General features: G+C 38.2%; 1 protein-coding gene across 1 annotated transcript in view; it reads left to right on the top strand.

The window, feature by feature from the left end:
- Nucleotides 1-22394, top strand: part of Gbe1 (1,4-alpha-glucan branching enzyme 1) — a 225698-nt gene that overhangs the window by 30872 nt on the left and 172432 nt on the right. The window contains exon 2 of the mRNA XM_027412419.2: nt 11494-11663. Within this exon, the coding sequence (XP_027268220.1) occupies nt 11494-11663 (170 nt within the window). The remainder of the gene's footprint in view (nt 1-11493; nt 11664-22394) is intronic.

The raw sequence follows: 22394 nt of genomic DNA, 5'->3' as shown, positions 1-22394 counted from the left end.
GCTCCATTTTATGACCCTCAGACAGGCTTTATTTGGACAAGCAAGATATCACCACAATGTGGCAACCATAATTTGTGACTTTTTTTAAACCATAGTTAATAGAACATATTCATGCTTTTCACACGTTTCATGATGACTTTATTTTTGGTCATATATATCCTTCTTATAGCAGATTTTTAATTCAAACATTCAACTTATTGAAATATTTAAACAATAATAAATATTTTGTTTCAGAAGTTTAAGTCAGTTAGAAAATCTAAACTGTAAAACTTTATATTATAAAATACAGATATACTGGATACAAAAATCCCATATTTAATTCTAGCTCCGCCAACCTACTAGGTTCATGACCTTGGCTACAACCACTTACCTTCCTTTGTGCAGTGTGAATGATAGCAATCCCTTCCTTTTCCTGACACATTGGGAGCTTAATAAATTGACGTATGTGACTCTCATAACAATACCTGGAATGCAGTGAGTTCTCCAGCTAGTGCCAGTCCATAAAAGACTGTGGTGCTTCTTTTTTCTGTTGATAGAATATTTTTGTTTTATTTACTATTCCTTTTACATTCTCTAGATGCCTTATATGCTGCATTGTAAAAACAAAACAAAACAAAACAAAACAAAAAAACAGAGCTTATGGAATTGTGGGTTTTGTGTGTGTGTGTTATAGTCCAGGTATCTGGAATAATTTTCAGCTGGGATGCATTTTTTTCCCCTTTACTTTCTTGCTTGGGTCAATGCAGTATACAACTAAGTCAAGTAAGAGTTAAAGAAGCTTGGAGTGGGGCTTATGTGTTTGTAGACCTGTGTGCTGCAGCATTTCAATTTCAAGGAAGAGGAAATCAAACATCCATGTTTATTTTCCTCAAGGTCACATAGCTGGTGTTGGGTCTAGGGTATGTGTCTTTTGACTTCCTTTGTTTTTAAATTTTTTATTTAAATTAGAAACAATCTTATTTTACACATCAATCTCAGTTCCCTCTCCTTCCCATCCTCCCAATCCCCTCCACAAACACCCGGCCCCCCAATTCCACTCTCCTCTGTCACATCATTTGGGGCAGGGCTTAGGCCCTCCCCCTTGTATTTAGGCTGAGAGAGTAGCCCTCCATGGGGGAATGGGCTCCCAAAGTCCAGTCGTGCACTGGGAATGAATACTGGTTTTGACCTCTTAAAAAGAGTGTAAGTTTTTCGACAGTGATTGAGTAATGAAGTATTTCTATCCAGAGACAGAAAAGAAACACACATGATTGTTTAAACCTGTCTCTTGTCCTTCTAAAGTCACCATAAAACCAAGACTAGCAAGGTTATGGGAACTTGGAATTATTTCTCACCAAGTTAGACGGCAACGCGCTCTAGGGGCATCGCAGACTGGGGGCTGCTGAGTAGAGGACCCAGAGCGCTTGTCTCTAGTGCATACAGCTGGTGTTCCCTTGGGGTTTCAGAGCAAGGAAACATGAACACAGGCGAGCGCTCTGCCGTTTTGAGCCCAGACTGTTGAAACATGAAGTCAGAATGCTTTGTAGAAATCAGTAGCCGAAGACTGTGTTAGCTCCTGTTTCAGATTACACAAGAGAAAACAAACTGAAAGGTCAGGCGAACAGTTACAGCTCTGCCCTTTTCCGTGGTAATCAGCGGAGCATGTAGCAGGGACGTGAACAGGAGCGTGACTCGAAAGAGGGCCCGGGAAAGCGGCTGGCGGCTTCTGCTTGTGACAATTCCTGGGGCTTCCAGGACTGACCAGATGGGCCATCTCACAGGGCTTACCTTCAGTAATTCTGATTTATTGCAGCCAGAGGAGTTTTTCTTCCTAGTTAGGCAATCCTGTCTTCACTTTGCCAGAAGCCCCCAAGAATTTTAATATTAACCATTAATCATACCTTAGTAAACTGCAAGGGCAATACATTATTAATTTGCTCACAACCACAAGACAAGGCACAGTGATTAAAATTAATTTCTAGCTACATTTTGTTAATTTATTATAATTAATTAATCTGTTAAGAAGTCAAAATAAGTTTACACTAATGGCTATATAGTAGGTGTTTCCCTGTGTTTCTTCAACATTTAGCATTTCCAGTCAAAAAAGGAGGATTCTGGCAAAAACTATTTTACAATGAAAAGAAATGAGTTCTATATGGCTTTTTAAGTCATATCATCAAGTGGACCGAATTGAGTAATTGTGAATTTATGAATATTTCACGCCAAGGGGTGATTTTAGATCTGAAAGGGTCGCAGCAGTGGTCTCTAGCCTTTGCTCCTGTGGGGCTTGGTGCCAGAATTAGGAAAGAGTGGTTAACAAACAGCAGCTCTAGTTTATTGACAGGACAGGACTGGAGGGAAGAACAACTCTACTTTTTAAAGGACAGCAATTGTCAATGGAAGACCTTTTCCTTACTCATGAAAATTTTGAATAATTTTGGTATGAGCATCATTTTGCTCTGTTATTGTAGAGACCAGTTTTAAAATTAGGTATGACTGCATGCTAACTAAGAAACAATTGTTATTTAAATAGCATTGGTTTCATAATAGCAGAAATCGAGAAGTTAACTTTGTTGTCTTCTCATGATTTTTATGCATCTTATTTGTGTGTGTGTGTGTGTGTGTGTGTGTGTGTGTGTGTGTGTGTGTGTTTGTAGGGGGTGGGGGAGGAGATCTTAAAAGTCCACTGCCACAGGAGTATGCAGTGAGTGCCATAGCACAGAACATGTGGAGGTCAGAGGTCGAGTTTGTAAGTCAGTTCTCTTCTGCCACCCTGTGGGATACTGATATCAAACTCAGAGCCCAGGTCGTTCCAGTGAGCACCCTCATTCACTGAGCTGTCCATCTTACTGCCCCTGAATAAGAATTGTTAAAAGTTACATTTTGGAGTATAACATTGACTTGTAATTGAATTAATGTTTAGATTTTGTAATGCCAAAATTAATCTGGTAGAGTAGTTGCAACTTTTTGTGATTTGGCATTCTTTGCTCTATATTTTTAAAATTTTTTAGTTTTATCTTTTGAGACAGGGATTCTCTACATAGGCTGGGGTTTCCTGGAACTTGGTCTGTAGACCAGGCTAGCCTCCAACTCAAAGACCTGCCTGACTCTGCCTCCTGAGTGCTGGGATTAAAGGTGTGTACCGTCACACCTGACTTTGTGCTTGCCTTTAAAAATCTCATTTCTCTTTTGAGAATGAACATAGGAACTACTACAGATTTATTATTAACAAAGGGGTAAAGATGTTTACAAAGTGGAGTCAGAAATAGGTTGATAAATGGTAGTTTATTGGGGAAAAAGTATTCACCCAAGGGAGCCAGTGACCAGTTTTGCACCTGAGCAGGAAGGGCCCAGAAATGCTTCCTAATCAGCTCAAGCAGGTGAAAGAGAGCCACTTGAGTGCTTTTCTTTTTCTTAAACCCTTGTTACTTAGCTCTGACCACACCCAAGGGGGCGTGGTCAGCACTACCTCTAATCAGGATTTCTCCCTACAGAGGGGAATCTGCAGAGGTGCAGGGCTGGACATAGAGGAGATGCTCACTGACACTGTATTGTAAAGTGGATCAAGATTGGAAAAGTTCCAGAAATTCAAAGGGAATGTTTAAAAAAATTCATGCACTTATCTTGATTAGTGGCCTTTGCAAATAAGGAATAATGTTTATAAGTAAGAAAGCACATTGGTACAGTTTGGATATTGAGTGCCCTTGTAAAGGTAGTATGGACAGACAGAATGTGCAGCCTTGTCCTTGTGAGTAGCACTTAAGTCCTCATGGACATGCCCTTACAATTGGGGGACTCTTTTATCTCCCACAGTTTGAGATGTACCCAGTTTGTCCATGTGCTCCACCACAGTATGCCAGAGGATGAGCCAACAGGGCCGTTTAACCTTAGACTTGAAACTTCGAAGTTGTGAGCTAAATACCCTTTCCCTTTACAGAAAAATGCTTGCTTTTAGTTTACTTAAAAGTTTTTTTTTGATAATTTATACAGGTAAATATTGTTTTAGGATCATATTTATTCCCCCTCCTCTCTCATGATTGCAGCAGTGATGTCATAGGCAGAAGACAGTATTTTGGGTGCTGCTCTCCATCATGTGTCTTTTACTGTTTTTCACCTGCTGCTTTGTGCTGCTCCCTGCGTTTGTGGGGTGTGATACAGAGATGCCAATTAATACTCTAGACTGTTTCTCTTTATAAACTTAGTTGCCTCAGGTATTTTGTTGTAGTAACATAAAGCTGACTATGATGTCAAAGTTTAAATTATTTTCAGTGATCAGTTTTGTACAACAGAAGAATTCTTGTGCTTAATATTTTCTGTTTAATAAAGACCTCATTAATTGCTAGATCCATACTAGCAAAAACCACCCTTCTAATTATTACCTTTAATACATTTCTCTGCTAGTTGTGGTGGCGTATCCTTGTAACTCAACCGTGGTGGAGCTGAAGTATTAGGGTTTTGTTTATTTGTTGTTGTTAAACATTTGCTTTGATTGAGGGACATAAAATACTCATTTTGAAGTCTTAATTGCCTAACCATCATTTGGCATTCTATGATGTGGATACTTCTGTGTATTGTGGATATTTTCACTGTAGAAAAAACATTTCTGCTAAACATCTGTGTTAGTTATTTTTGTGTTTCAGTGAGGAGACACCATGACCAAGGCAAATTACAGAACAGAGAGTTATTTTGGGGCTTACAGTTTCAAAGGGTTAGGGACCATAATGGCAGAGCAGAGAGTGCAGGTGCCAGGCAGCTGGAGCAAGTAGAAGGCCGAGACACCTCTGGGAAATTCCAGACAGAGGCCTAGAAGCCCCAAAGCCTGTTGGCAAGAAACATCTCCTCCAAGACCACACCTCTTAATACTCCCCAAACAATTCTACCAACTGGGGTCCAAGTATTCAAGTATGAGCCTATGTAGGCCATTTTCATAAAGCCAGCACCACACCTGCATTGACGTAATGACTGACTCAATGCTCTTTTGTCTTCCTAGAGTGCAGACTTCCCTGCCTTTCTCTCCAGTGTCTTCCCTTTACCTATTAGAATTCCTCTCTGAGCCTCTACCTTCTTGTGCTTCTTGCTTGGATAGTTAATTTCCTCTAGGAAGCAAGAAACAGAATAAAATCTCATAGTCTGAGCTACCTAGGAAGGAATTTCTCCCAAGGGTTGCTTGTATTTTTTTCTTTTTTTTTTTTTATCTCACTCTTAATTACTTGTGAAAGGGTTATACATCAGAAACATTTTTTGGTAAGCTATGGACCATTTTCTACTACACAACTGTGGAATTCACAACCCAGTCTTACAATGAGTTTCACTACTCACAGAGGATCTAGTATAGGTCATCTTCTGGGATAACAAATATTATAACCACTCCATTTCCCCCGTCATGTTCCTATCTCCTTTTAATTGCTTAAGGTAGTCTTTGCATTGATTTAATTAATTCAGTCATCCTTTTAAACTCAGATTTCCCTAAACCTGTATATTACAGTCAGTATGGAATACTGAGTACATGTCTCAGAGACCTTTGGAATTTGGGAGGAAAACACAAATGCTCCCTAATTAACATGTACATTAAAGTTTAAACAAGTGTTATAAATCAAAGGAAATTGATGCATTGAAAGGAATAGTGATGTCCTGTCATTTCCACTTGAAGAAAATCTACAGCCAGTACCTACTGAGTACTTGCTGGCTACCGTGGGAAGAATCCCACTGTGCCTTCATTGATCCTCACCTGTGAGGTTTCTCTGCATTGACGGGGGCAGGGAGGAAAGAGAAAAGAGCTAAAGTGGCTTATTCAAGGTCACATACAGAGGCTAAAAAATAAACCTAGACTGTTTATTTCTAGAGTTGAAGCTGTTGTTATCTCTCTAGTGCTGTTACTCCTAATTGTAAGATGAATACCCTTAGGAGTAAAACATAGGCCCTGTCTTCTTACAGACAGGTGATTTTAGTTTGAGATTTTACTCAAGTCGCCTCTTTTGGCCAATAATGATACATCCCTATTGGTTTTGTTTTCCTGACCTCGAATAATGTTTTTGTTTATGTGCCTCTATGTTTTATAAAAAGAAGGTTAATTTATGTAGGTTGCATCTGATAGTATTTACAACAATTTTTCATGTCTCTTCCAAATGCTTGATCCAATATTAACATCATATTATAGTTTTGGTTACCAAAATTTGACCTACTTTTTAAGTATCCTATAAATTCATAGAAAAATATTAGGAGAGATGACTGTAGCCCGAGAGGGCATAGGCATGATGAGCTTCTGTACCCGCAGGCATTTTCTTTTTTCCAGCCACAGTGATTTCAAAGTGGAATGTGTATTCTTGTATTAGAAGCTACAGGGCTGACCTTGAAGGGAAGTCAAGATATTTAGTGAAAGTAATAGAGTGCTATAATCCTGTTCCCATTGAAACTTTACCAAATGGAGCACTGGAACATGATTTTCGCAAATTTTATAAGAATGTTTAAAAACAAACCTTAAATCTAAGGATGTGTTTTTAATGCATTGTGTAGATTGACAATAGAATTATTATATTTATTTAACCTCTGGGAATTTATGCCTTTATTGGATAATTGTATTTTTTTGCCCTCAATCCTGACTTTGTTGTTTCATATTGTTTACTCACTTTATTGTATGATTATTACTTAATGGCAATGGCTCTGAATTATAATTTCCTTAAAACAGAATTGACCCTAAAAAAGGGTCCCAATGAAATAAAATACACCCAAAGAAGTGGATCTGACTAGTATGTGGAGGCTATTTTTAAAACACGAAGAAACTTGTCACATATTTTAAACTATTTTAGTATTCTGTCAGATTTATAACCTAGGTCATTATTTTAAGTATTTTCAAAATATTGCCACTGTTTAAGTTGCTAGGAAAGTCTGAATTTTATTTTTTCTAATCTGAGTAAAGTACCTGATTGGGTAAAACATGCTAGACAACAGAGCTGCAGGTGCAGCTGTGAGTTAGGGGTCATGGCCAGCAGTGGGGCCTGTGCTGTCTGGCTCTGCGTAACTTCTCTTTTCTTGTTGCTTCCAACATCCTGGGGCCAACCCCAGTAGCATTCTTTTATCATGTGGTGATTCTTAGATGTGTTCAGTGCCTGGTGCATCGTGCACCTGCACAACTTTACGGAGAAGCCAGCTTGGGTGTCTGGATAAGGACTGCAGTGAATCTGGGATTCCCTGGTACATTAGCCCAGATTTTGTTCCCCTTTCTCCCTAGAGGCCCTCTTGCCATTTGCTGTTTGAATATTTTGTGAGTCTATTCACCTAGTTTCCTATTGCAAACTAGAGTGATTGTTTCTCATAGTTTTCATATGAACAGTACATAGATGCTTTTACTTCTTCTGGAATGTGTTTAAAGAATACATTTCTAAAAAGGGAGTTACTTGAATAAAACAGTTTTGAATTTTTTTAATAATGGATGACAGATTATTCCTTTGTATCTCAACAAAGCACTTTAAGAATCCCCTTTGCCACCCCAACTGTGTCCTGTCCGTACTTGCTGGGCCTTTAGTAGGGACTGGAAAAGGAGGTTCAGATTTGGACCTTCTTGGCTTTATTTATTTTCATTTTATGTGACTATTTTTTTTAAATACTTATAATTTTGATCTTATTAGAAAGGATTGTGGTGTTAAGGATGACATTTTCATGACAGGCTTACAGTTGCAGTGTGTTACTAGATATGCCTGCTAACTTGCAATGCTGGCCTATCATTCATTAGTTTCTATATTTGATCTCAGCCTGTGACTATTTCAGAAACCCAGATTTGTTCCAAAGTTCTATTTCACATGGTTTCAGTTCCATACAATTTATAAACAGTTTTGCATACCTAGTGAAATTCCTATGAGTATTATATAAGAATATCTAGCAGATTTAATATAAAATCATAAGAATTATAGAAAACTAATTTCTTGAAGTACTACTCACATTTTATAAAAGAAAAAGAGAGCAAAGTAAGGAGGACCAAGTAAAGAAAGCTTGCAAAGGGAAAATACAATCCTCAGAAAGCCGGTTTTCCGCTCTTTAAAATTATTAATGCTTCAAATGGATAACATTCTTGTTAGTTTTATATGCTTGTCTATTAGTAGGAGGATGCAGGGAAAATTCTATAAAACATGAGTGAAATGAATATGATACATTTAATGTTACTAATTTTATTTATTTGAAAGACCAAAATTAAAATTAAATACATTGTTGAGATTCATATGTAACTTTCTTTACCTAATTATATGTTATTTTGCAAATGTTCATCTAAGCCTATTCATGAAATTAGAAAGCATAAAAACTGTAATGAAATTTTCTCAGTGGTGAGTGACTTTATCCTATACAGTTCTATCCCCTTTCACCATATTTTATTTTTTCTCTCTCAGTCAAGGCCCTATTTTGTAATGGCAATTCTTGTTCTAGAGTTTCTTGTGGTTTAGCCACAGTGCACAGCCCTTAACTCTTCTCTCTCTCTTTCTGTATTTTTCCCTTACCCAGTGATTTTAGTGAGGCTTAGCTTCTTCTAGTATTACAGATGAAGGATTACTTCTAGGAGCCTGGGTAACTTAACCTTGCAACCATTACTACTTATAGATACCAAGAAAAGAGTGAGATGTTATATGCTCCTCTTCTCTAAGTAATCTTTAATTGTTTACCAATTTTCAGCCTCCCATAAAGCCCTCCCCCTTCTATGACAGAACGTTGATAGGTCCAATCATGATCCAGCCCTGTGCACATAATCACAGCTGCTATGAGTTCATGAGTCTAAAAGCCCTACCAAGCTGTGAGTGAAGAATTCCACAGCACTATATCCCTTCCTCTGGCTTTTACATTCTCTCCACTCCTTCTCTTGTGATGGTCCCTGAGCCTTGGCAGGTGGTGAGTGGGGGAGGAGATGTGAAGAGAGGTGGTGTTTTAGATGTCCAATTTAGGGCTGACATTCAACAACCACTTACTCTCAGCACTTTGATCAGTTATGAGTCCCTGAAGTAATTACTGCCCACTGCGATAGATGGAAGAAGCTTCTTGAACCTAAGCCCACAGCAGTACTGACCTCTGGGCATAAACATAAGTTACTTAGACAAACTGACTTCAGTAACTGTTAACTCCCAGCACCAGGTGTGAAATCCTGCCTGCAGAGCAGGCCTGAAATCCAATGAGAAAATAGTTTGTTACCACTTTTGCACCAGCGGGCTCATCCTGCCTGGCAGGTTGGTCATTAGCATACAGAGTCTGCAGGAGAATATGGCTGTTGCTGACTTTTCTCATCATCAGCCTGATTAGCACCTATGAGACATGGCCAGCAGAGAGGATGCTTCTAGCTCCTTTCCCGCTAGACTTCTACATTTCTTGTAATTAGAGTCCTCAGCACTGGGATCTTATGTTCTGGTTCTGATGGGTCACCAGGAGCAATTGCAGTAGCCCTGTGTCTGGCTCCATTGTTTTGAGCTGGAGATAGGCAGAGAATACCACAGTAGTAAGACTGTGTGATGGAGGAGCTGTCATTTCATGGTTGTCAGGAAGCCAAGGCCTGGTACAAGGTGTAGCTCCAAAGGACCCTCCCCAACCACCATCACAGTGATTCCCTTCCTCTAGCTATGGTCCACCTCCTAAAAGTCCTCAGAATGGCACTGCCAACTGAGGACCAAGGCTTAAACAGATGATCCATGGGGAACATTTCATACTCAAAGTGTAACATATGGAATGCTGTTTTTTCATACATGGATTTAATTATTTAAGAAAATATACCTTCTAAATCTACTTTATCTTGTTGTTTTTCAGAGTCACCAGCTATCCCTTTCTGGTTTATTTTCTCTCTATTTTGGATGCTTATTTTTCAGTCTATTCAATATTTTGTTCATTTTGTACCTCTGATTAATAATTACTTGTTAATTATGTAATTGTTTGTAATTTTAGTTATTTTAATTCATCAGTTATTTCCTAATGACATCTTGTTTTCATCTTTTTCTTTCCCATTTTACATTTACAGAGAGAGAGAGAGAGAGAGAGAGAGAGAGAGAGAGAGAGAGAGAGAGTGTGTGTGTGTGTGTGTGTGTGTGTGTGTGTGGACTTAAAACATTTCATAGGAGTTGATTCTTTCCTTTTATCAAGTAGGTTCCAAGGATCAAGCTCAGGTCAGTTGGTTGTGTAGCAAGCGCTATTACTCACTGAGCCATCTATCTGTCTGTTTCTTTCTTTAGTTCTTCAGTTACATTTAATTCCTCACTTTGTTATTTGTTATATAGTATTGTAGTTTACATTTGTTGGTCTCATTTTTAAGTTCACTTACTGTATATCGTGAAATCTATCTATCTATCTATCTATCTATCTATCTATCTATCTATCTATATTCATGTCTGTTTAACTAAGTTCCATTTTTTTAATTAGTTAGCTTCCCAGATTTTATATATTCCCTGTGTATTTCCATCTAGATTCATAGCATCTTTCTGGCAGCTTCATCCTCCCCCCCCCACTAGATTTCCAGGAGATGCTGTAGAGAGTTTCATGTTGCAGTCCTGGCATTCTTACTTTTTGTGTGAAAGATCTGTATGCTGGCTAGACATAAACTGGAGTCATCAGAGATGAAGGATTAAATTCCTTTATAATACGAGCTGTAGGCAAACCTATAGGACACCTTAATAGTGATTGATGTGGGAAGGACTCAGCCCATTGTAGGTCTGGCCTTCCTGGGCTCATGAGTTTGAGTCTTGGACAAGCTACATGAAGCAAGCCAGTAAGCAGCACTCCTTCATGACCTTTGCATCGTCTTCTGCCTCCAGGTTCCTGCTTCTGTTGAGTTCCTGCCTGACTTCCTCCAATGATGAAAAGTGACTTGGAAGCCAAAGCAACTTTTCTCCCCAAGTTGCTTTCTTCATGCTGTATCATCACAACAACACTAACCCTGACTAAGACATGATAAACTGCTTCACAGCTTAATACTTTAGTTTACTAGTCTGTTCCTCCAAGTTTGCTACAGACATTGGGGTTTATTAATAAAATAATTAGGATTTTTGTTGTTGTATTTATTTACATATTTTTAAATATACCATTGATGATTCCGGAATCCTGGGGAACTGGAGGAGGGCCAGGAGCAGCAATATGCTTGCTGTGCTTCTCTCTGCTTGGGAATCTTTAGTTTCTTTCTAGGCTTACTGGCTTTTGTGATGTGAGATGGTAAGTGTTCTTTCCATGATCCGATGATTTAGAGCAATACTAGACAAACTAAAGCCCACTGATCACATCTGACTTGCCACCCCCTGGTTTTGTAAATATACAGTTATTAGAAACAACTAAGCCACTCATTAACGTATTACTTGTGGCCCCTTTCTTGCTTCAGAGACATGGTTGAGTAGCTGTGACAAAGAGACCAGATGGCTGCCTAAGCCTCTCTGCCCTTTGCAGGAAAATTTGGTGAAACTTTGCTGTAGAGTAATTTTATTTTCTTGGTGATTTGACTATGTTATTTTCTTTTTGGGGGAAGACAAAAATTTCTAACTTCTTTTTTGTTGTACTTTTGCAAAGGTATAAGAAGTTTATCCAAGTTTTGAGTGACATTGGAGAGAATGAAGGTGGTATCGATAAGTTTTCCAGAGGCTATGAGTCATTTGGCATCCACAGATGTGCCGACGGTAGCATATACTGCAAAGAATGGGCCCCAGGAGCAGAAGCAGTTTTTCTTACTGGAGACTTCAGTGAGTATTTTGAAAACATTGAAGATATTAATATTTTATTTTTCTGTTATGCTGACTTAATTTCCATGTTTAATTAGTATTAATGATTCCAACAGTTATCTGACTTGTCAGCTGGTATCATGGAATTCAGTAAATATTTCACTTCATGTGGTCTAGTTGCTTCTGCTATCATGTGATACATGCATCCATGAATCTTTACTTTCTAGAATACCAGGCACAAGAAATAACAGCACGTGGGAAAATATTCGTCTTAGAAAGAGTACCAGAAATTTACCCAGCATTGCTGCCATGCTCTGACCAAAAGGAGGAACAACATTACTGAAAATCTTGGCATAGATAGTCTCACAAGCCTTTGCAGGTGATGAGCCAGATCACATTTCCTAGTTGTTTGTAGCCTTGTACTGCTGTTGAGTCTTCAGTGAAAGAGGACAGCCACTCTACTAGATAGGGGCACCCATCACTCAAATGTTGTTTTACTTTGTCGTCTTCATCTTACCATTCTTTTGACATTTGCACTATTACCTACATTACACAGAGTTAAGAGTACAAAAAAAATTCAATGTCAAGAAATGAGGCTTAACTTGTAGTCTAGTGGTTGGAAGCACCTAGAGAAAAACTATAAGACAGCAAGCTAAGCTTTATGCTTAGAGGATAAGCAAATCCATAATATAATAAGGAAGAAAGCAATGTATTAAAAGTGAAATAACTGAATAAAACAGACATTGTCAAATAGTCTTTGATATCAGCAAAAGAAACATGAAAGTGATCATAATCTTTAGTATCATAGAGGGGTATAATACTTAAGGTTTGATATTGTCAGACTGAAACATTTTTTAGACATTCTGGAAATACCAAATGCATAGGGATAGAAAACATATTATTGTTATTCATGTCAGTACATGAGGGCAGGAGGGTAGTGTCTGGAATGATGAAAATGTTTTAGGCCACAGTTATTATGCTAGGATATTAGTTACTTTTCATTGCTGTGGCAAAACACCATGATAAAAAATGACTTGCCAAATAAAGAGTTTATTTTGCTTACAGTTCCAGATGGAGATTCCAGATTTGTAGGGGAGGTCTGACAGCAGCTGTCTAGAGGAGGAGGGTGAGAGATTGCATCTTCAAGCACAGGCAGAAAGCAGAGAGAGAGAGAGAGAGAGAGAGAGAGAGAGAGAGAGAGAGAGAGGAGGGAGGGAGGAGGGAGGGAGGGGAAGAGAGAGAGAGAGAGAGAGAGAGAGAGAGAGAGAGAGAGAGAGAGAGAGAGTGAATTAGAAGTGGGGTGAGGCTATGAACCTTCAAAACCTGCCCCCTGGGATGTACTTCCTCCATCCTTAACTTCCTCAAACAGAACCACTAACTGGCTACCCAAGTGTTCAAATATGTGAGCCTGTTTCTCACTCAAACCACCATAGGTCATGACTTAGTTAGGGTTTCTATTGCTGTGAAGAGACACCATGTCTATGGCAACTTTTTAAAAAAATTTTCAAAAATTTTAATTCGTTTTATATACAAAGCATAGTTTTTCCTCCCTCCCCTCTTCCCACTCCCCACCTCCCCAACTAACCCTCCATCCATTCCTCAAATAAGGCCTCTCATGGGGAGTCTACAAAGCCTGGCACATTAAGTTGACTCAGGACCAGGCCACTCTGCCCCCTGTATCAAGGTTCCAAAAAGCCAGCTCATGCAGCTGGAGTTTCTTTCCATGCTGGTCCTTCAGCTGATTAGCTGCAAACATACAAAGACTTATATTAAGTATAAAATGTTTGGCTGATGGCTCAGGCTTCTTATTGACATGAGTCTGTGTCTTACCCAAAATCCTGCATGTTACTCCTTCAACAGCACGGCATCTCATTCCTGGCCTCGTTCTTCCCAGCATTCTCCTCATCTGGTAACCCTGTCTATACTCCCTGCCTGGCTACTGGCCAATCGCTGTTTTATTCATCAACCAACAAGAGAAACATATATAGAAGAACATCCCCCATCAATCTCATGCACCAGGGATGGATCCTGGTCCCACTGCCAGGGGCAACTTTTATAAAGGAAAACATTTAACCGTGGTGGCTTGTATACAGTTCAGAGGTTCAGTTCATTGTCTGGGCACATGGTAGCTTGTAGGCAGACATAGTGCTGGCTAAATCTTGATCAGAAGGCAACAGGAAGTGGACTGTGACACTGAGTGAAGTTTAAGCAAAAGAGACCTCAAATTCTGCCCCCACAGGGACACACTACCTTCAACAAGTCTACACCCTTTTCAACAAGGTATAGACTGTATGCATTATGCATCCAGGTATAGAAGGTATGCATACAGGTGTAGAAGTTGCATTATGCACACCCTGATGGAGTGCTGTCACATACAGCAGCAACTGGAACGTCAGCCTGTTTGTTCTGTACTACACAAGGGCAGGGCTTGGTTAAGTTTGAGTCATTGGTCTCTGTGGGGTAGCAGTCTCAGGCTGTAGTCGTACAGGAGGACGAAGCCGCAGTTGCTAGGCTTTGCACACATTGGCTTGTTGTTGGTAAGCACCTACACTTGTCTTCATTGCCAGACCTCACACTGAGACCTGAGGAAGTCTTCGCCAATTCCTCTGAGCCTTACCGGTAAGGAGAAGGCCTGAGGCTTTCATTCTCCACATGATGGTCTCACTTCAAACAGTAGACAGTCAATTGGACTTCACTAGCTCAAGACTTGATTCACTCCCTACAGCATGCCTTTAACTCCAGCATTTAGGAGGCAGTTCTTTATGAGTTTGAGGTCAATTATGGGTTACATCGTGAGTCCTAGATAAGGGTTATGTAGTGAGACTTTGTCTTGAAAAAAAAATAGAATTTAGCAGAAGTTTTAGGTTTTATCTAAGGTTCAAGAGAAATAAAATTGATTCCCCTTACATTATTCAAGAATTTCAGTAGTAATGTGAAGTACAAGAACACTTTAATGAGTTTTTATATTTTATTTAGCCCGATATATAGAGGTATTATGCAATTACCATATATTGGTTTTAAAACTCACTAACGGAAACTTTTATTCTCCTATATACCATGTCTCTGAAATCTGGTTCCAGCAAATTTGATCACATATCCTGCCTTTTCATGAGAAATACTTAGCACACATTTTGCTTTAACAAAATTGTCAGTTTGAGAGTAGATGCACAGACCCAGAATTCTTCCAACTTAATTTAAATTTTCTTAGTGATTGACTTGAATAGCAGCTTTAAATACTAAATTTAATAAAATAATGAAATTAATGAAAATGAAATTAATGTAAAATTTAGTTTCTCAGCATTAATTAACTTCATTTCAAATTCTCAATAGCCATATTAAGTACTAGATCTCTTATTACCATTTAATTTATACTTCCCCCAGCATTTAATTTTATTGTTTCCTTTTATTTCCTTTTATTGTACTGTGAATATTCATTGAGAGTTCTACTGATTGAGAATATTCAAGTTAAATGATTTTTTTCTCCCCATTTATGTATTTTGTATGTGTGTTGGTTTTGTGTGCCATAGCATGCTTCTGAAGGTATCTTGTAGTAGTCGATTCTCTCTTTCTACCATATGGGTCCTGGGATTGAACTTGAGTCCAAAGGATTGACTGCAAGCTCCCTTACCTACTGTACCATCTTACTGGCCTTCAAGCTAAATCTTTATATAACACTCCCACTCCCAAAAGTAATGTAAGAATATCAACTAAAATGACACTGGTATTTTATTCTCTGCCATATTTATGAACAGAATACTTTTTTATAAACATCAATATATATGTAAGAAACTATGAAATGTACATTCTCTTGCTATAATTTATTAATTGTTGACTTATTATAACTACCAGTGGTAGTTAGATTAATTAGATTTAAATTTTTTAAGTAATATATTTATGTTCAGTGACTATTAAAAATACAATGTATTAAAGAGTTCTGCAAGGTGAAATTAAAATGATGTGGTCCCTGTTTTAAAAAACACAGTTTATGTTTATTTGTGTATGTGCATGTGTGCCTGTGTTGGACACGGCAGTGTTCATATGACTGTCAGAGGACAAGGAGCAGGAATCCATTCTTTTCTTCCCTCATGTGAGTTCCAGGAACCTAACTCAGGTTTTCAGGCTTGGCTGCAGGCACCTTCACTGGCCGAACCAAGTTGCTCCATGATAGTCTTATTTTACTGTAAAGAAGTCTGTCTCTCCTTTTCTGCTAAATTGATTTTTTTTACCCTGCTTCCCCACCCCCAAACTGTATCATGTAATTTTAATGTGTTCCCTATCCTGGAGATAGCATTTGCCCACAGGACTGTTGCTGAGCCAGAATTTATTGGAGGGTGAAGGTGATGAAGATCATCAGATTTAGACAAGGAGCCTCCTTTTATGTAACTGTATGGTAGGGTAATGATGCAAATGAAACTAGGATTCAAATCCGTCACCATTAAACAGGGTCTAGGGATATTAAAATATCAAGCCAATTAATTTTTAGTCAAAGGGAGAGGATGAATTCTCTTTTATGCCTGTCTTTACAGGGTCTCATCTCAGGGTCATGTGTGAAATGTCACTGAAGAGCTTTGCCTTTAACAGGCAGCCGTTATTCTGAAACTGGGCACGGTAGTGCAAACCTGTTATTCTCTGATGCTGGGTGTTGTCATGTACATCTGTGATTCTAGCCCACACACCATGGAAAGTTGGTGGCTTGTCCGGATTCCTCAGTGAGGCTCTCTCAAAAGAACAAAATGCAACAGATAGACAAACACAGGCAAACAGCAACAGCCAAATGGCCTTATTTGGGCTTGGTTCCAGGGTGACATCTGCAATGCAGAAGCACAGCCTTTGGAAATCAGAGGAGAGACAAATTTATGAGCCAGTCATGCACTGAGAAGAGTATTTACTTCAGTGAGTGTGTGGGTAGTAAGTGAGCACCAGTCTAAAGCACAGAGTTTTTGTGTTGATGATAATGTGGATCAAAGTACAGCCTTCAAACAATTACCTAATCATACTCTTCCCCAACAGAGCAGATTCTGTTTTGTTTGCCTTTTTAATAAATCTTTTCATTTTTTAATCCCCCCTCAGACTAGTTGAACAGGAAGTTGCATTTTTCCTGTTTAGCTCTTTTTCAAGACCAAGATTATTAGAAAATCTTATTATAAGTCTTCTAGTGTCTAGATTTTTGCTAACTTGAAAGAAAAATAATAGATGTTAATCAGCTCACAAATTATGCTCCATTTTAAATTTGAAAACCAAATAAAATGTTGTTCTTGGTGGTTTTGTTAATGAAGATGAGATTTGTTTTAAAGGAATTCAGCTGTGTATATGACTTCGTACTTAACCAGTTGATAAACTGAGTTAGCAGCCAACTCATCCAGTTCTGTGGAGTTAACCTCCAACCACATGCTGATCATTTACAATTTCTCTGCTGTGTGCTTTGTCATGCAGCAAGAATTTGACTTGAAAATATTACATCTTTACCTATTTTCAGGGATAAAAAAAAAAAAAACAAAGCAACATAACTTTCCATGTGTTTTCATTGGTGTAATTAAAGAATGCTTTTTATTCTAATTTTATTCTGAAACTTCATAGGTACCATATAGTCAGACATTAAAATTCTGCAACAAAATATTGTACATTGGCTAAGTCATAAATTAATGATTATTTAACATGATAAATAAAAGACCCAGAAACAGATACTGGGGTTCAAGCTGAAGATCAGGGAAGCACAGCAGAGGCCACGAGAGAGCTCTTACCTCTAACAGGGCTGGGGCATTTCTGTTCTCAGCAGGGCTGGAGAGCAGTGGCTCCTACTAAATACTGAAGAGCCTGCTTCTGTCTTTTCTATATCCCTCTAGTGCTGGGATTAAAGGGTTGTGAACTGTTCCTCTTTTAGACTGATTCAATCTCATGTATTCCTGGATGGCCTTGAACTCAGAGAGATACATCTGTCTCTTAATCAAGAGTTTTTGGATTAAAGGTGTGTACCACCACCTCCTAGCTTTTGGCTGCTGGGATTAAAGGTGTGTGTGTGTGCCTGGCCTCTATGGCTTGTGGTTGACTTTGCTTCCTGAATCTTCAGGAAAGCTTTAATAAATCATAAATAACATATCACTACAATATTATATTTAGTTGACAAAATGCAAATTTATTTTTTATCTAAGTGGTTAGCTATTTAGATGTAATAATTATTGAAATTAAATTTTTAATTAAAATGTCTATGTTTAAATAAAAGTCCAACCCTCCCAACCCCCCCAAAAAATAAATAAATAAGAAAGTATAGACCAGTTTGGGTGGTGTAGCCTAGAATCCTGGTGACCTGGAGTGCGGAAGCAGGTATCAGAGATTCAGCTATGCAAATGAAATGAAAGAATGGTCGAGTATCTGCCTAGGACACATAGGACTCTCCTCCAAGACTCAGAATGGCACGGAAAGAATATGCAGCCTTTAATTCTGTTTTGTGGAAAATTATGCTTGTTTAAAATACTTTAATACAGTGTTTTATAGTCAGTGTCTTGTTTTGTAATCAGTTTAGAAATGGGCAGCTCTATATGTTTTCTACAGGAATTAGTCATGGTTTATTTCTGTCCTTCCTGTAGTATCTTAGAGACGACTGTGGCATGTGTGTTTTGTTGACTGGAATGTCATTGGATAGTACATGCCTGTATATATGATCCCAGAAAATAGTCTCAGTTGTAAACTATGCAGATTTTTGCTATAGTCCCTGGTATCTTTTTGTTTTTTTTTTTCTTTTATGAGGGAGGGGAGTTGGAGAGGTAGGGGAGTGCTCCACTTCGATTGTATAGAAACTTCTTTTTTTCTGACTTATGGATTCCAATGGAGCTTCAGAGGAATCCATTGCCTGGCAGACAGCTTCAACTTGCCATGAGTTTTCTGTATATTGTTACATGGCTTACCTTTAGTTTGCTTACTGTAATTTTGATGTTTCTCTAAAGCAGGGTTTTAGGACTATTCTGGGAACGGCTTGGCAGAGGGGTGGCAACTTGCAAGCTGGGTCAGGAAAGCCTTAGAGTGCTGCTTACCAAAACAGTGTCCCTGCTGAGAAAAGGCCTCTGTAATGTGATGTGTGTGACTCTAAACCAAGCAGTCAGCAAAAAGTCACTTTATAGAAACTTTGCAGTCCTTCCTCTCACTTTCCAATCGATGCTGCTTCTTTAGCCACTCTTCCATTTATTACATCTAGTGAATTAGCATCTGCTCCATAGACACAACTGTAAGTAGTGTTGAGTGATTCCCGCAGGACACCGAGCAATGGGAGTGGCTTCTTCCCTCCAGTTACGTATGCAGCCTGCTTCTACCTCTTACATTTTGTGCATATTGTGGATCAAACACTTCTTCCTGTCCACCATCCCATGAATAATAATTATTCTCATTATAATTCTGTGACATGATATTATATGAGGTGATGAACTATGACTATGACAGCAAATAAACTTATCTAGTATTAGGAAAGTCTGAACAAGGATAACTTGGTTGAAATAAATTATGTGCAAGTGAGATGAGAAAAAAGTTTAAATGAATTTTACATATAAATGAATTTTAAGTGCTGTTTATTTTGCCTGCATCTTATACCTTTCATTCCATTTTAATTGAAACGAAAGTGAAAGCTGTGGAGATTGCATTGTATTTACTGTTTCTGTAAGTCAGGATGGCTCAAAATCCTCACAGAGGATCCCAACTCAAAGATGTGGTTTTAGTGTTCCATCAGAAGAAGGGTGGATATATGCTTATGTTCATATTTTATGTTAAAAATGTTTATTAGTTTTGTAATTTGTACATGTATATATGCATACACATGCATTTTCCTTGTCCTGTTTTAAGTAATATTTTCATTCATGTACAGATTTAGACCTCGCTTATGCTAGATCACAGCAAAGTCTTGTTGGACTGCTTAATGGGATTATATTGATGGAGACGCAACCGTCCTGGGATTTTAGAAGATTGCTGTTAGAGACCTAATGCTGGAAGGGAGATTTTGAACTGCATGACATAAGTAATAATTTTCTATCATCACATTGCCTTTTTATAAAAATCCTCTTAAAAATTTATGCTGTGTGGATAAGATGGAACTTCCTGTTGGTTTTTAAATTTTGATATTTCTCTTGTATTTAAAGTCTATAAACTTTTAAAATGGACTTTTTTTAGCAATTGTCTATTGAAATTTTAACAATTTTAGCCTATCAGAATGGCTTTATTAAACTCACCATTTACTTACACCATTTATTTATTTATTTAGTTATTGTTTTCTGAATGCTTTTCCAACATTGCATTCCTATAAGTATTCTTTTTAAAAATTTTTTATTTTTTATATATTTGAATTACAAACAAGATTGAAGTACATGATGATCCCAGTTGGGTACATTATTTATATTATTCTTTCATTAAATTAGAAGCTTTTTTTTTTTTTAAGAGGAGTACTATTCTATTTACGATAGTCACATATACCCAAGTCTGTGACTCATTTTTCATAGATCAACTTTTTTTCAGGTTTTTGTTCACAATGTAACTATTCCTTTTAACTTTGAATGAAGAAACTGTCACTTATGATAGACATTTAAGACGATCCCATTTTAATTTGTGGGTGTTTTCTTTCTTAAATCACAGATAAAAATGTCTTCATATTTGCATTGTGGAAGGCTTTATAGAACTGTGGCTTACCTATCAAAGGTGGACGGCAGGTTCTTTTTCTCCAGGTGTGTAGTTATCCTCAAAGTATAAGATGACATTTTTGTCATTTTCTGTGAAGCCTCAAGTTTTGCTGCTGTAGCTGGCTTCTCATCTCATTGTCTCAAACCTGCCTTCTTTTTCTCTATTATTGATTTGAATTCTTCTATTTTAAGTTCTTTTCTTTATTGAAAATAGATGTTTTTCATACAGTGTTTTTTGATAATGGTTTCCCCTCCCTCACCTGTTACCAGATCCTTCTCCCCCCAAATCCACATCCATCCTTCCTTCCTTTCTTCCTCCTTCCTTCCTTCCTTCCTTCCTTCCTTCCTTCCTTCCTTCCTTCTTTCCTTCCACTAGACTACACATAGGCATCTATCAAACAAACCAGCATAAGATAAAATAAACAAACAAAATAATCCCCACAAAACACATACAGATGCTGAGACACACACAGTCACACATGTAGAAAATCCATAAGAACAAAATCGGGAACCATAATATATAAGCAAAATATATAGGAAAGAAAATTGCCCAAAGAATTGTGAGACAAATCCTCCCCAAATAGCCTTGAGTACCTTTGTGTTGGCCATCTACCTCTGGGCATGGGGCCTGGTTTTCAGTGTGGCTTGTATACCCATTGACACTCATGGAGACTGTGGCAGCATGCACAGGTCTAAGCCAGACTGGCTCCCAGTTGCAGAAAGGAAAGTGAAGACATACCTTCATCCCTAAGCCAGAAGCTTTCTCCAATTGATAAGAGCACACAAAAGAAAAATTTCTGTTTTTTTTTCCCCAATGGAATCTCACTGGGTATACCAACTACATTTGTAATTCTTGTCAACCATTTTCTCATAAAAAATAAGACATATTTTAAAATATGAATAGAGTTTGGGGGAAGGAAGAAGAAAAGCAACTACCACTCCATTGTATTAGACAGTGCTCATTGAGAGTGTGGCTGTATCACTTTGAATTTAGATTTCCAAAGTCCCTCCTCTCATGATGAATTTCTGAGAAAAATGACTCAGTATCTTAGGTGCCTGTAAATCAGCAGCAGAAGTTCCTGAAACCTGTATTTAGGACCATGAAAATAACTATATTTTCTCAGCAAGACTGAATGCCCTTAAGCATTGAGGTACTTGTGCACGAAGTCACTACCTAGCAACCATGGAGAGTGACAAAGATGCATTTTCTCTTAGTTTTGGTTGCCTAACATTTACCCCCACTTATTGTCTTCAATTTTAACCACATCTGAGTAGAATGATAATCTCAGAACATAAATTTAATCAGTTTAAAGTGTATGTGTTATAAATCCCACTGGGCAAGAATAAAACCACTATCACATTTGAGTAAAATTTGAGGCAAGCTTTAATTAAATACTGTCCTGAATGATGGACTCTGGCCAGGTCCATTACTGTGGGTTCCCAGAAAATGGCAACAAGTCACATTTTGCAGAAGCTACTCTTATTTATAAGAGTAGCCATCTTATTTCCTTTCAGATCCAATCAGGGGCAAGCATATATTGTGACATCCCCCCGCCCACCTGCTTACCTCCCAACTACAGCCAATCTGGGGCAAGCATGCATCCTGACATAATTCTTGCCCAAGTAACTCCTACCTACATGTGATCAAGCACATCTGGTACATATGAGTCAAACAGACTTGTTTAGGGGAGTGAAAACACGTGGCTTGTTATCTCCTATGAACAAAGCCTCTAGCATTTCAAGAAGTATCTGTACTTTTAGAGACATTTTTGTTTCATGGATCTCTTAGGCATAGTAATTAAAATCTGAAAACATAACTTTGGCTCTCACAGTATGTTTTAGTTAAGGTTTATACTTTTTCAATGAAACACCATGGTCAGAAAGCAAGTTGGGGAAGAAAAAGTTTATTTGGCTAGTATGTCCATATTGCTGCTCATCATTGAAGGATGTCAGGACAGGTACATAGAGATAGGAGCTGATGCAGAGGCCACAGAGGAGTGCTGCTTACTGGCTTGCTTGCCATGGTTTGTGTAACCTTCTTTCTTATAGAACCCAGGACCATCAGCCTAGTGATGGCACCAAATACAATGTGTTGGGC

Source organism: Cricetulus griseus, chromosome 4 (genome assembly GCF_003668045.3).
Source record: "Cricetulus griseus strain 17A/GY chromosome 4, alternate assembly CriGri-PICRH-1.0, whole genome shotgun sequence".
NCBI classification, from domain to species: domain Eukaryota; kingdom Metazoa; phylum Chordata; class Mammalia; order Rodentia; family Cricetidae; genus Cricetulus; species Cricetulus griseus.
Note: the sequence above shows the minus strand (reverse complement) of the source record. Positions and strands in the feature narration are given on the sequence as shown.